Source organism: Myodes glareolus, chromosome 7, assembly GCF_982192425.1.
Source record: "Myodes glareolus chromosome 7, mMyoGla1.1, whole genome shotgun sequence".
In the NCBI taxonomy this organism is placed as follows: domain Eukaryota; kingdom Metazoa; phylum Chordata; class Mammalia; order Rodentia; family Cricetidae; genus Myodes; species Myodes glareolus.
In genome coordinates, this window is record NC_142032.1 from 96,554,263 (window position 1) to 96,566,692 (window position 12,430).

Here is a 12,430-nt window from a genome sequence, read left to right on the forward strand (position 1 = left end):
TTCTCTCAATGGGAGTAGAATTATCATCTTTGATTCTTATTTATTGACTCAGCGTGTTCAGGTAAAATTCTTCTCATAGATACTGATAGTCTTTTTAGTTTTGCCATTTATTTTAAAGAAAGCAACTTTTAAGGATGTGTTCCTGGTACTATTCAAGCCTCCATTTCTCTCTCTTCCAGGAGTAAATAGTTGACAGCGAAACTTCAACTATTTTTTGCAACTGTACTTGTTTGTTAGGGCTACTACAGCCAAGCACCATGAGCTAGATATCTTATAGTATGCATTCCTGTCTTTCTGGATACTTGGACTCCAATAATGAGGCATTGTTAGGGCTGGTTCTTCTCAGGGTACTGAGGGAGAATTTGATCCATGCCTTTCCCCTAGCTTTTTGAATTGTAATCCTTGGCATTCAGGGACATCCAGATCTGTGACTTCTCTTAACATGGTTTTATCCTTTGGGGTGTTTGCATCCAAAATGAGGACCCTAATCATACTGGATGGGCCATCTAGTTTACTACAGTACTTACTGTCCTTTAAAAAATATCTGCAATTAATCTGTTCCCAAATAAAGCAACATTCGATAATCTTGAGAATTATAAATTCTCCATGCATATTTTAGGAACAATTCATCCCCAACCTGCACCATAATCAATCACTGTCTTTCTCTTGAAAGTGTGCACACTTTCAGCACTCTTGGCTGCTTTGGGCCAGATGTTAAGGAAGGAAATAAAGACATAATTTCTTTTGGAATGCCCAAATGTCTGTACATTAGTAGAAGGTAAGGATCAAAGTCTATATCTCAGAGTGTAAAAACAGGGTTGGGGATTTGACTAAATTGTATAGTGCTTAGGTAGCATCCCCAAGACTTTTGTCTGAATCTCCAGCATCAAACCAAAACCAAAACAAAACACATGAAAACAAGTGACCATCTACACAAACTACATTTTGTAGCATCAGTTCTTCAATTTGCACAAGTAACATCTTCCTCTTTCACGCTTAATCCTAACAAGGAAGAAAAACATGAATCTGTCCACTTCCGTAAAGGCCTATCAATGCCAACTCTACCCACCCCTTAAAACTGGGTTCGTTTAAGCTTAAAATTCTTAGAGTTGAAACACATGAGTCATATCTCTGTATAAAATTATAATAATAAGATGAAACAATTTTAATCTTCCAAACAAAAAAGACTAAGATACCAATGAGATAAGTATGTCACATATCTTTCTTTTGAATAAAGCAAAAGGATAGAGGTAGATTAGCCATGCAGTAAGATTCATCCATGTCTAAAAGAGTACCAGAACTTTTATAGTTTGCATGTAAAATGCTATGTTCCATTTCCTCCCACATCCCAAGCTTATGTGTTTTAATACTTATTCCCAGCTGGTGGAACTGTGTTGGAGAGAAGGCTATGGAATCCTTGGATTGTGACCTAGCTTTAGTTGAGGGCATGCCTTCAAGATATTAGCTTCTCCTTGTGCCCTAAAATCTCTGCTTCCTCTCTCACCATGACACAATAAGTCACAAGCTCTTAGGACTACAGACCAGACATTGCAGTGGTCTTGCTTTCCCACTAGCATGGACTTGTGAACCAAAATAACTCTCATTCCCTTCAGTTGTTTCTTTCATGTACTTGGTTACAGCAATGACAAAAACAGCTGTCATTTTACAAAGAGGTGGCATATCTTAAGAATAGAGATGAAAAGGAACATTAATGAGAGATACAGTCAATTCAGTAAAACACACTGGGTTTGAGAATCTTGTAGCAAAGATCAATGAAGAAGTCTGTCTGTTCTCTAAGGAAGATTACATTTGAGAACAGAAATTCCATTGCCTTCAAGAGCAAAGTGTGGACAGAAAGATGAGAATAATTAGAAACAGACAACAAAAATCTTCATCCAGCAGTGTTCATATTTCCACCATGATGCTGAAAGTCTTTTTCCAAGCAAAGTCAACCCTGGAGTGCCACCAGCTGTGTATGCTTGTGCAGCCTTCTGCCCTAGAATTACTGCATTGGTGAATGTCTATGTCCATAATGATATAAGAAGAGAGGTATAAATGAACAAACTTCAGAACAATAAGCAGTGAAATTTCAAGGCAGCTTCCAGGAGACAAGGACATCTATCTACTCGATCTGGCCAGTGAAAAGTTCAAGGACAAGAAGTCGGTTTGTGCATTGGTGACACCATACCTTCACAGAATTTGTTCAACACTACAACTGTGTTAATAAAATTGCATTCACCAAAGTGTTAACCAGAAATCACTGTTACAGCTACAGGGAGGAACTGCCACATACAAACTGATCATGAGTTGGGTAATCCGTGACCATAGATAACTCCTTGAGAGGTAAGGAGAGAATGACCAGGACGTTCTCTAAGCCATGATTTCCAATCCGTTTGCTAGTGTAGAAAGACAGTTTTACTATCCTATTATTATCATCCAGAACAATGTTTACTTCTAAGTTATACTCTAATACCTACGTATGCAGACCTCAGTCAGCAGATCTAGGTGAGATTTATTCAATTTCTTCTATTACTTGGTTTGTGCCTTGTAATGGCAAAATAGAGGGATCATGATTCTTTTTCATTCTGTACCAAATTAAAAGAAAATGAACATACTTTTTCTGAGATACTATGCTTACTGTTTTCAGGAGTTAAAAGAGTCATTCATCATATAAGGGGTAAGAGTCATTCACCTTTAGAGGGTGGTGACCTGAAACCCTAACTTGTCAGAATACCATTTGTTACACATCTGCTGGAAATTTCACTCATAAGTGTTATTTTAAATAGGAAAAATTGAAAGTCTTTCATGCTTTGAAATATGTATATACAAAAATACTACAAAATTAGCAGATAGGAAATACTTAAAATTAAAAGCTATTCTCTAAAGTATTCTTACCTTTAAGAAAATCCACATCTCATTTTGATGGCACAGGTGTCTATGTAAATGATACTTTTTAAATTATTAATGGAAAAAAATATCAAATTGGAGCTTCTAACTATATAAGTGTTCAGGGTATGGATAAAAATTATGGAAATATCGCTCACCTATGTTCTTTATGTCAGTTACTTTACTAGCCATGAAGTTTTGTCTGATTTACTTCAAGGGAACCAATGTGTTCTGGCCATTAGTTTCTTCATAGCATCTTTAACCTCCTTGTTCCTCAGACTGTAGATGAGAGGGTTCAACATGGGGATCACCACTGTGTAGATCACAGAAGCCACTTTGACCTGATCAGCTGAATAGCTTGACTTTGGCATCACGTATACAAATAAAACTGTCCCATAAAACAAAGTGACTGCAGTGAGGTGGGAAGTGCAGGTGGAGAATGCCTTGTTCCTTCCCTCAGTAGAACGCATCCTGATGATTGACAGTAGGATATAAACATAGGACACAATGATGGTAGATAGTGTGCTCACAAGGACAGATGCTGAAGATATGGAGGGAGATATTTCAGCAATATAAGCATGGCCACAAGAGAGTTTCACAAGTGGGAAGAGGTCACAGAAAAAATGGTTGATTTTGTTTGGGCCACAGAAGTTTAAGTTTACAAAACAACCTGTGAATGATGAGGCATTCATGCATCCACCCAAGTAGGAGGCCCCCAACAGGAAGAAGCAGACTGCTGGGGACATTTGAGTGGAGTAGAGCAAAGGAGAGCAGATGGCCACATAACGGTCATAAGCCATGGTAGCCAGCAGGAAGCATTCTGTGGTTCCAAAAGCTACATCAGAGCCAAGCTGGGCTGCACAACCAGAGAGAGGGATAGTAGTTTTTTCTCTCAGGAAACTGATGAGCATGATGGGTGTGACCGATGTGGAGTAGCCAATGTCCACAAAGGCTAAATGACTAAGGAACAAATACATAGGAGTGTGAAGCTGTGGGCTGCTTCGAATTAAAAGGATTATACTGATATTTCCCAATAAAGTCACTATATAAACTGGTAGAAAAAACACAAATAAGATGGCACGTAATGTAGAACTATCTGTTAGTCCCAGAATAATGAATTCTGTCACCATGGTGTCATTTTCAGTCTCCATTCATTCACTCAATTGCTGCATAATGGAACCAGAATCAGAGGAGAGTCATTGGCTGAAATGACCCTGAAATTAACTTATGAACTTAAATATAATCTTATAATTAAAATTTAAAATGGCAATCTTTATAGTCATAGACTGCTTTGCAAATTTTCTTCTTGAATTCCATATTTTAGTAGGACCTTCAATTACATTAGGATTCAACTATAGTTGCTACTAACATATGATACAACAAATTTATTACCTGTATATACAGAATATGCATACATGGGGATCCTTATGACATTTATTTTTAGCACAAACTGTGACTAACATAAATATTAATGTTAGTTTTTACTCTAAGTTTTTCCCATGCCCATTGCAAACATGCCTCTACCCCAGTGTTTTCTCCTCTAGTAAATATAGTCTCCAATTGTGTAATTGACTGGCTAATAACAACAGAGCTAAATTAGACATCGTTTACTTTTACAACCTGCTAGAACAAAATAAGCCAAATTTTTAGTTTTAAAAAATCAGTACCAAGATCTGGATGTTTTCTACATTAAAGATAAAAAGACTCATCAAATTTCTAATTATTTCTGTGATATAAACATTCTACACATTTTGCAAATTGTCTCTAGACTCTTCTCTACTCCTTTATGGAGCTGTAGGAAGTGATAAGAGTCTAGATATCACTATGTCTTAACAAGTAAATAAACAGAAACATTTGGAACTTTCGTTAGACACACTTTTATATTTCATATTCTGAAAAAACAGTGGTCATTAAAGAAAAAGGGGTGTATTTGGTATAAAGTGAGAGACTTGGAGTGGTCAGGATGGAAGTGGGAAGCTATAATAGCTAACAAATTATAATAAAGGCCAATTTTCATTTCAAAATTATGGCCCCTTTATTCAAGCTATAAAGCATGGACCAGGACAAGGAAAATGTTAGTCTTCTTCATGCATTTTCACAACTCCAAAGCAATTATTTGCTTTTTCTCCAAAAATTTCTGAGGTCTAAGAAACAGCACATACATGACAATCAGCAATACATACGTAGCTACCAGAAACTGCATTTTTATTCGAATTTATGAAGCTGTATTAGAACAAAGTCTATATAGTCCTGTGAGTCACAATTCCTCATTGACCATACTTTCTACACAAAGATCCACACCAGAGACAAACTTTCTTAAAGAAAATAAATGCATGAAAGATATAAACATTTTCAAGGTGGGATGTGGCTGCCTGAAAGAAGGCAAAGCAATATACAGAAATGTAAGGGAATGAGGAGCCACACAAACTCAGGACCAATTTTTACCTCCTCTGGTGCACAGAAATACGGACAAATAAGGACTTTTAACCTCCTATTTCCTACCTGTACAAAGAAGAACATACGTACCACATGTGAGCCCTGTGTTTATTTATAAGTGTGAGTAGAGACACTTGAGCACTGTTAGAACCATAAAAAATTAGCAAAATTGTCCCAAACTCTTAAACTTTACTCAAGACAAATGGCTACTTCTGAGACACTAAGCAAATTCAAGTATTCCTCTTTCCTTGAAAAGCAAGATGTGGAAATCAGTGACATATCTATTACAACACCCAGGAGGGCTCAGAGGAATTGTCACTGAACAGCAAACCCACTTTTAAGTGAGTTTTTGATCATTTGGGACACAGCCCCAAATAGCTTACTTCCCTTAAAATTACAAGTTAATTACTTCTTTTCTTTTGGAAAATTGTACTGAAAATCCTGTGGGATAGAAAACTTACAATTACTCACCTACTGGGAGAGAAAAACAAAATGTGCATGAGGAAGAATTAGATCCAAGTGTATGGATTAAAGATATTAATTACCCATGGGTTTAATCTGTTTTTATTTGACTGATTTGCGAAAGTAAATGACAACATTCGGCTGTAATTTAATTGAGCCACTTATGAAATATGGTTGCATTTTATGTCCCAGGTTTCACATTATCTATTCAGAGATGAGCTGGACTCCTCAGAAGAAATTAGTTTGCAGTTATGTATCCAACAGATCAGAAATATCATTCCAATAATAAAAAGTGTTCATTTCCCACATATTCTGAGTTTGTAATAGAAGACTTGAGTTATGAGCTACACCTGTGGGCAGTCATTCTCCCCATTCTCCATTGCCTATTAACATTTATGACTTACAATAGAATAATCAAACTTATACTAACATTTTAATGACCCTGCCATGCACAGCAGCACAGTGACTGTCAGATTGTCATAGCCCTGATGATCTTCAGTGATCCTAAATTGAGGCTTCACTTTCCCTAGATTAAAAGTCAGGGTCTTTTCATCTTAAGGAGTTAAGGAGTTCATTTGTCATGCTTCTTTAGTAAAATGTTCAGCTGACAACCCATACTCAGAGGATGTAGAACTTTAAGTGGTCCAAGTCCATGTCCAGCTAACTAAGAAACAGGCTACAAAGCTTCATCTAGTCTATAAACATACATGTCATTTAACTTGTAAGGAAGTACAAAGGATGAAGGATGGTATGAACAGCTGGACAACAATCCAGTTAAAATATCCCAAATTGCATGGGAGAATTAAATTAATTTCTTTTTTATATTTCTTTTTTATTTTATTTATTTATTTATTAAAATTACCACCTCTTTCCCGCCTCCCTTTCCCCCCCCTCTCCACCTTCCCCTCCCCATCTCCCTCTCCCCACCTCCCCCTCCCTCTCTAGTCTTAAGAGTAGTCAGGGTTCCCTGCCTCGTGAGAAGTCGAAAGTCCTCCCCCATCCATACAGGTCTTTAAAGGTGAACATCCAAACAAACCAGGCTCCCACAAAGTTAGTCCATGCAGTAGAATTAAATCCCAGTGCCACTGTCCTTGGCTTCTCAGTCAACCTTCATTGCCAGCCACGTTCAGAGTGTCCATTTTGATCACATGCTCCATCGCTCCCAGTCCAGCTGGCCTTGGTGAGCTCCCATTAGATCAGTTTCACCTTCTCAGTGGGTGGAAGCACCCCTTGTGATCCTGATTTCCTTGCTCACGTTCTCCCTCCTTCTGCTTCTCATTTGGACCTTGGGAGCCAAGTCCAGTGCTCCAATGTGGGTCTCTATCTCTATCTCCATCCATCACCAGATGAAGGTTTTATGGTGATATGCAAAATATTCATCAGTATGGTTATGGGCCAAGGCCAGTTCATGTACCCTCTCCTCTGCTGCCCAGGGAACAATCTGGGGATCTTTCCTTGGACCTGGGAACCCCTCTAGAATCAAGTCTCTTACAAACCCTAAAATGGCTCCCTTAGTTGAGGTATTTACTTCCCTGTTCCCATATTCATCCTTTCTCCATCCCACCCATCCCATACCCCCAGCTATGATTAGTTACTCTAAACATCTTTCAATAATATACTCACTGGTCACTTACACATCTGTTCTATTTTTTAGCTCATATTTACTTATTTATTTATTGTATTTTACCTGGGTGTATATCTGGAGGCTAGAAAAAGACGTCATATCCCCTGGAACTAGAGTTACTGGGAAGTTGTGAACTGCTATGTGGGTGCTATGGATCAAACCCATGGCTCTTAACTGTTGATTCATCTCTCCAGCCCTAATCCATTTTTAAATCTTGTCTGCTTAAGTTTAAGGAGTTCTTTGCTTATTTTTGCAAAGCAACTCTTTTTCATGTACATGATATAAAAATATTTACAAGTTCCAAAATCTACCTCTTTATCCTCTTGAGTCTTCTCTGTGCTCTGGACAGTCTTTCAGTTTTGATGGAATTTTCTTATTTGCTTTTATTTTTGTTACTTGTGTCTTTAAGGTGCATATGTAAGAAATTACTGCCCATATAAATGTCATAGAGTAGCCACATATGTATGATTCTATGGTATTTATATTTACAGGTCTGACACTAATCCATTTTGTCAGTTATTTTTATGGTGCAAGATTGAGATTAAATCTCACCCTTTTGCATTTAGCCACTTAGTTTTTCCAAACATTTGTTAATGAAAAATTTCATTATCTACTATGCATGTCTTCAAAGCTCACTCAGAATATAGTGAGAGCTTCTATCTAAGATTATTAACTTATATTTACTGGTTCCCTATGTTTGTCTTTAATACAGTACCACAATATTTTAATTACTATGTATTTGAAATATACTCTGGAGTGCTAGAAAGATGGCTCAGGCACTAAAGACTAGGATTACAACCAACACAAAACATACTTTAGAAATAACAACTGTAATACTTCCGCTATGCTGTTTCTCAAGATAAATTTGATGGTTTTGAGGGTTCTATGAGTGACTATAAAAGCTTGAGTTGATATTTCTACTTATATAGAGAAAAATTTTGCCAGAGCTCATGTGGTTCTATAATCACATTGTGTATTATGGACATTTTAGCAATATTAAGTTTGTTTTATACATGAAACAAAGAGGTCATACCATTTAGTTACCTCTTTTTTAGTTTTGTTCATTACCCTCATGAAACTGTCAATGGAACAACATCCTGTGTTAACTTTCCCTGCTTCATCCTTGTTTATGCTTTAGAAATGGGCTTGTTTTCTGATTTCCTTTTTAAGAAGTTCATTGTGCTGTACAGAAAGGCAACCAAATTTGTTGGTTGGTTACATTGCATACATCTTTGATGATATATTTTAGTTTTTTGGACAAATTTCTTTTTTTCTTCTTTTATTGATTTTATTTAGCTGTATGTTTTTCTCTGCTCCACTTTCTTCCTCTCCCCTTCCCCTTCAACCCTCTCCCATGGTCCCCAACCTCACAATTTACTCAGGAGATCTTGTCTTTTTCTACTTCCCATGTAGATTAGATACATGTATGTCTCTCTTAGGGTCCTCATTGCTATCTAAGTTCTCTGGGATCGTGATTTATAGGCTGGCTTTCTTTGATTTATGTCTTTAAAACCACTTATGAGTGAGTACATACGATATTTGTCTTACTGGGTCTGGGTTATCTCATTCAATATGATGTTGTCTAGATTCATCCATTTGCTTGCAAATTTTGATGTCATTTTTTTGCTGTGTAATACTCCATTGTGTAAATACACCACATTTTCTTTATCCATTCTTTGATCAAGGGGCATTTAGGTTGTTTTCAGGTTCTGGCTATAGCAAGCAATGTTTCTATGAACATAGTCGAGCACATGTTCTTGTGGTACAATTAAGCATCCTTTGGGTATAAACCGAAAAGTGGTATTTCTGAGTCTTGAAGTAGGTTGTTTCCTAATTTTCTGAGAAGCCCCCATACTGATATCCAAAGGGGTTGAGCCATTTGTGCTTCCACCAGCAATGGAGGAGTATTCCCTTTACCCCACATCTTCTCCAGCATAAGTTGTCAACAGGGTTTTTGATCTTGGACATTTTTACAGATATAAGAAGGAATCTCAGAACTGATTTTGAGTTAATGATGTTGAGCATTTCCTTAAGTGTCCATCAGCCATTTTAGATTCCTCTGTTGAGAGTTCTCTCTTTCGGTCTGTACTCCATTTTTTATTTTGTTATTTGTTCTTTTGATGACCAGTTTCTTGTTCTTTGTATATTCTGGAGATCAGTCCTCTGTCTGATGTGGGGTTGGTGAACATCTTTTCACATCTTGTAGGCTGTTTTTTTGTCTTGTTGACTGTGTTCTTTGCTTTACAGAAGCTTTTTAGTTTTAGGAGGACTCGTTATTAATTGTTTCAGTGACTGTGCTGCTAGGATTATATTTAAGAGGTGGTCTCCTATGTCAGTAGGTTCAAGTGTGCTTCCCACTTTCTCTTCTATGATGTTCAGTATGGCTAGCTTTATGTTGAGGTCTTTGATCCATTCAGACTTGAGTTTTGTGCATGGTGATAGATACAGATCTATATTCATTCTTCTACATGTTGAAATCCATTTATGACGGCACCATTTGTTAAATATGCTTTTTTTTCATTTTGCTTCTTTGACAAATATCAGGCGCTCATAGGTATGTGGATTAATATCTGGGTCTTCAATCAGTTCTATTGGTCCTCCTGTCTGTTTTTATGCCAATACCGGGCTGTTTCCAGTCCTGTAGCTTTGTAGTAGTGTTTGAAGTCAGGGTTTGAGATGACTCCAGAAGTTACTTTATATTACAAGATTATTTTAGCTATTCTGGGTTTTTGCTTTTCATAAGAAGTTGAGTAACGCTCTTTTGAGGTTTCCGAAGAATTTTGCTGGGATTTTGATGGGCATTGCATTGAATCTGTAGATTGTTTTGTGTAAGATTGACATTTTTACTATATTAATTCTGCCTACCCAAGAACATGGGAGATCTTTCTCGTGTCTTCTTCAATTTCAATTTCTTTCTTTAAAGATTTAAAGTTCTTGTCATACAGGACTTCCACTTGTTTGGTTAGAGTTACTCCAAGATATTTTATCTTATTTGTGGCTATTATGAAGAGCGTTTTTTTTGAGTTAATCTGTATCCTGCTGCAAGATATAACACTTTCAGTAGAAAGTGTTTATAAGTTTTAGAAGTTACTTGGTATAATTTTTGAGATCGTTTATATAAACTATCATGTCATCAGCAAATAATGAGAGTTTGAACTCTTCTTTTCCAATTTGTATCCCCTTGATCTTTGTTGTTGTTGTTGCTGTTGTTGTTGTTGTCTTATTGCTCTAGCTAGGACCTCAAAAATTATACTGAATAGATATGGAGAAAGTGAACAACCTTGTCTTATTCCTGTTTTCAGTTTGGATCACTGTGAGTTTCTCCCCATTTAGTTTGATATTTTCTGTTGACTTGCTGTATATTGCCTTTATTATGTTTAGATATGTTCTTTATATTCTTGCCCTCTCCAAGAATTTTATCGTGAAGGGATGTTGTATTTTGTTGAGAGCTTTTTCATCATCTAATGAGATGACCATGTGGTTTTTATTTTTCAGTTGTTTATATGGTGAATTACATTGACAGATTTTCATATGTTGAACCATCTCTGCATCTCTGGAATGAAGCCAACTTGATCATGGTGTATGATGGTTCTGATGTTTTCTTGTGTTCAATTTGTTAGTATTTTATTTAGTATTTTTGCATCAACATTCATGAGTGAGATTGGTCTGTAATTCTCTTAGGAATATCTTTATGTGGTTATGATATCATGATAATTTTAGCCTCATAAAAATGGTTTGGCACCTTTGTCAAACTAGACTTTAAAATGCTAATTAACCCACTTAAAATGGGGCACTAAACTGAACAGAGAATTCTCAACAGAAGAAGTTCAAATGGTCAAAAGACATTTAAGGTCATGATCAACCTCCTTAGCGATCAGGGAAATGCAAAGCAAAACAACTTTGAGATACCATATTGCACCTGTCAGAATAGCTAAACTCAAAAACACCAATGAGAGCCTATGCTGGGGAGGATGTGGAGTAAGGGGAACGCTCATCCATTGCTGGTGGGAATGCAAACTTGTGCAACCACTTTGGAAAGCAGTGTGGCAGTTTTTCAGGAAATTCGGGATCAAACTACCCAAGGATCTAGCAATACCACTCTTGGGAATATACCCAAGAGATGCCCAATCATACTACAAAAGCATTTGTTCAGTTATGTTCATAGCTGTTTTATTTGCAATAGCCAGAACCTGGAAACAACCTAGATGCCCCTCAATGGAAGAATGGATAAACAAAGTGTGAAATATATACGCATTAGCGTACTACTCAGTGGTAAAAAACAATGACATTTTGAAATTTGCATGCAAGTGGATGGAAATAGAAAACACTATCCTGAGTGAGGTAACCCAGACCCAAAAAGAGGAATATGGTATTTACTCACTCATAAGTGGATTCTAGCCATAAATAAAGGACATTGAGCCATAATTCATGATCCTAGTGAAGCTAAATAAGAAGGTGAACTCAAAGAAAAACATATAGTTATCCTCCTGGATATTGGAAGTAGGTAAGATTGCCAAGCAAAAATTGGGAGATTAGGGATGGAGGTGGGGTAGGGGTAAGGGAAGAGGGAGAGAGAGAAGTGAGAAGGGGAGGATGGGAAGAGCTTGGGGGAATGGGATGGTTGGGATGGAGGAAGGGTGGATATGGGAGCAGGAAAGTAGATATCATAATTAAGGGAGCTATTTTAGGGTTGGCAAGAGACTTGACTCTAGAGGGGTTCCCAGGTATCCAAGGAGATGTCCCCAGCTTGTTCCTTGGGTTGCTGATAAGAGGGCGCCTGAACCAGCCCTATCCTATGGCCACACTGATGAATATCTGGCATATCACCATAGAACCTTCATCTGACGATGGATGGAGATAGTGACAGAGACGAACACTGGAGTACTGTACTGAGCTCCCAAGGTCGAAATGAGGAGCAGAAAGAGGTAGAACATGAGCAAGGAAGTCAGGACACGAGGGGTGCGCCCACCCACTGAGACGGCAGTGCTGATCTATTGGGAGCTCACCAAGGCCAGCTGGACT

At 37.4% G+C, this 12,430-nt stretch overlaps 1 protein-coding gene across 1 annotated transcript; it reads right to left on the reverse strand.

Annotated features, from left to right (window-relative positions):
* Positions 1-3,098: 3,098 nt before the first annotated feature.
* On the reverse strand, positions 3,099-4,037 carry LOC125417114 (olfactory receptor 5P4). Its single transcript, XM_048460392.3, has one exon. The coding sequence runs from the start codon at positions 4,035-4,037 to the stop codon at positions 3,099-3,101; it is 939 nt and encodes a 312-aa protein (XP_048316349.1).
* Between the last annotated feature and the right edge of the window lie 8,393 nt (positions 4,038-12,430).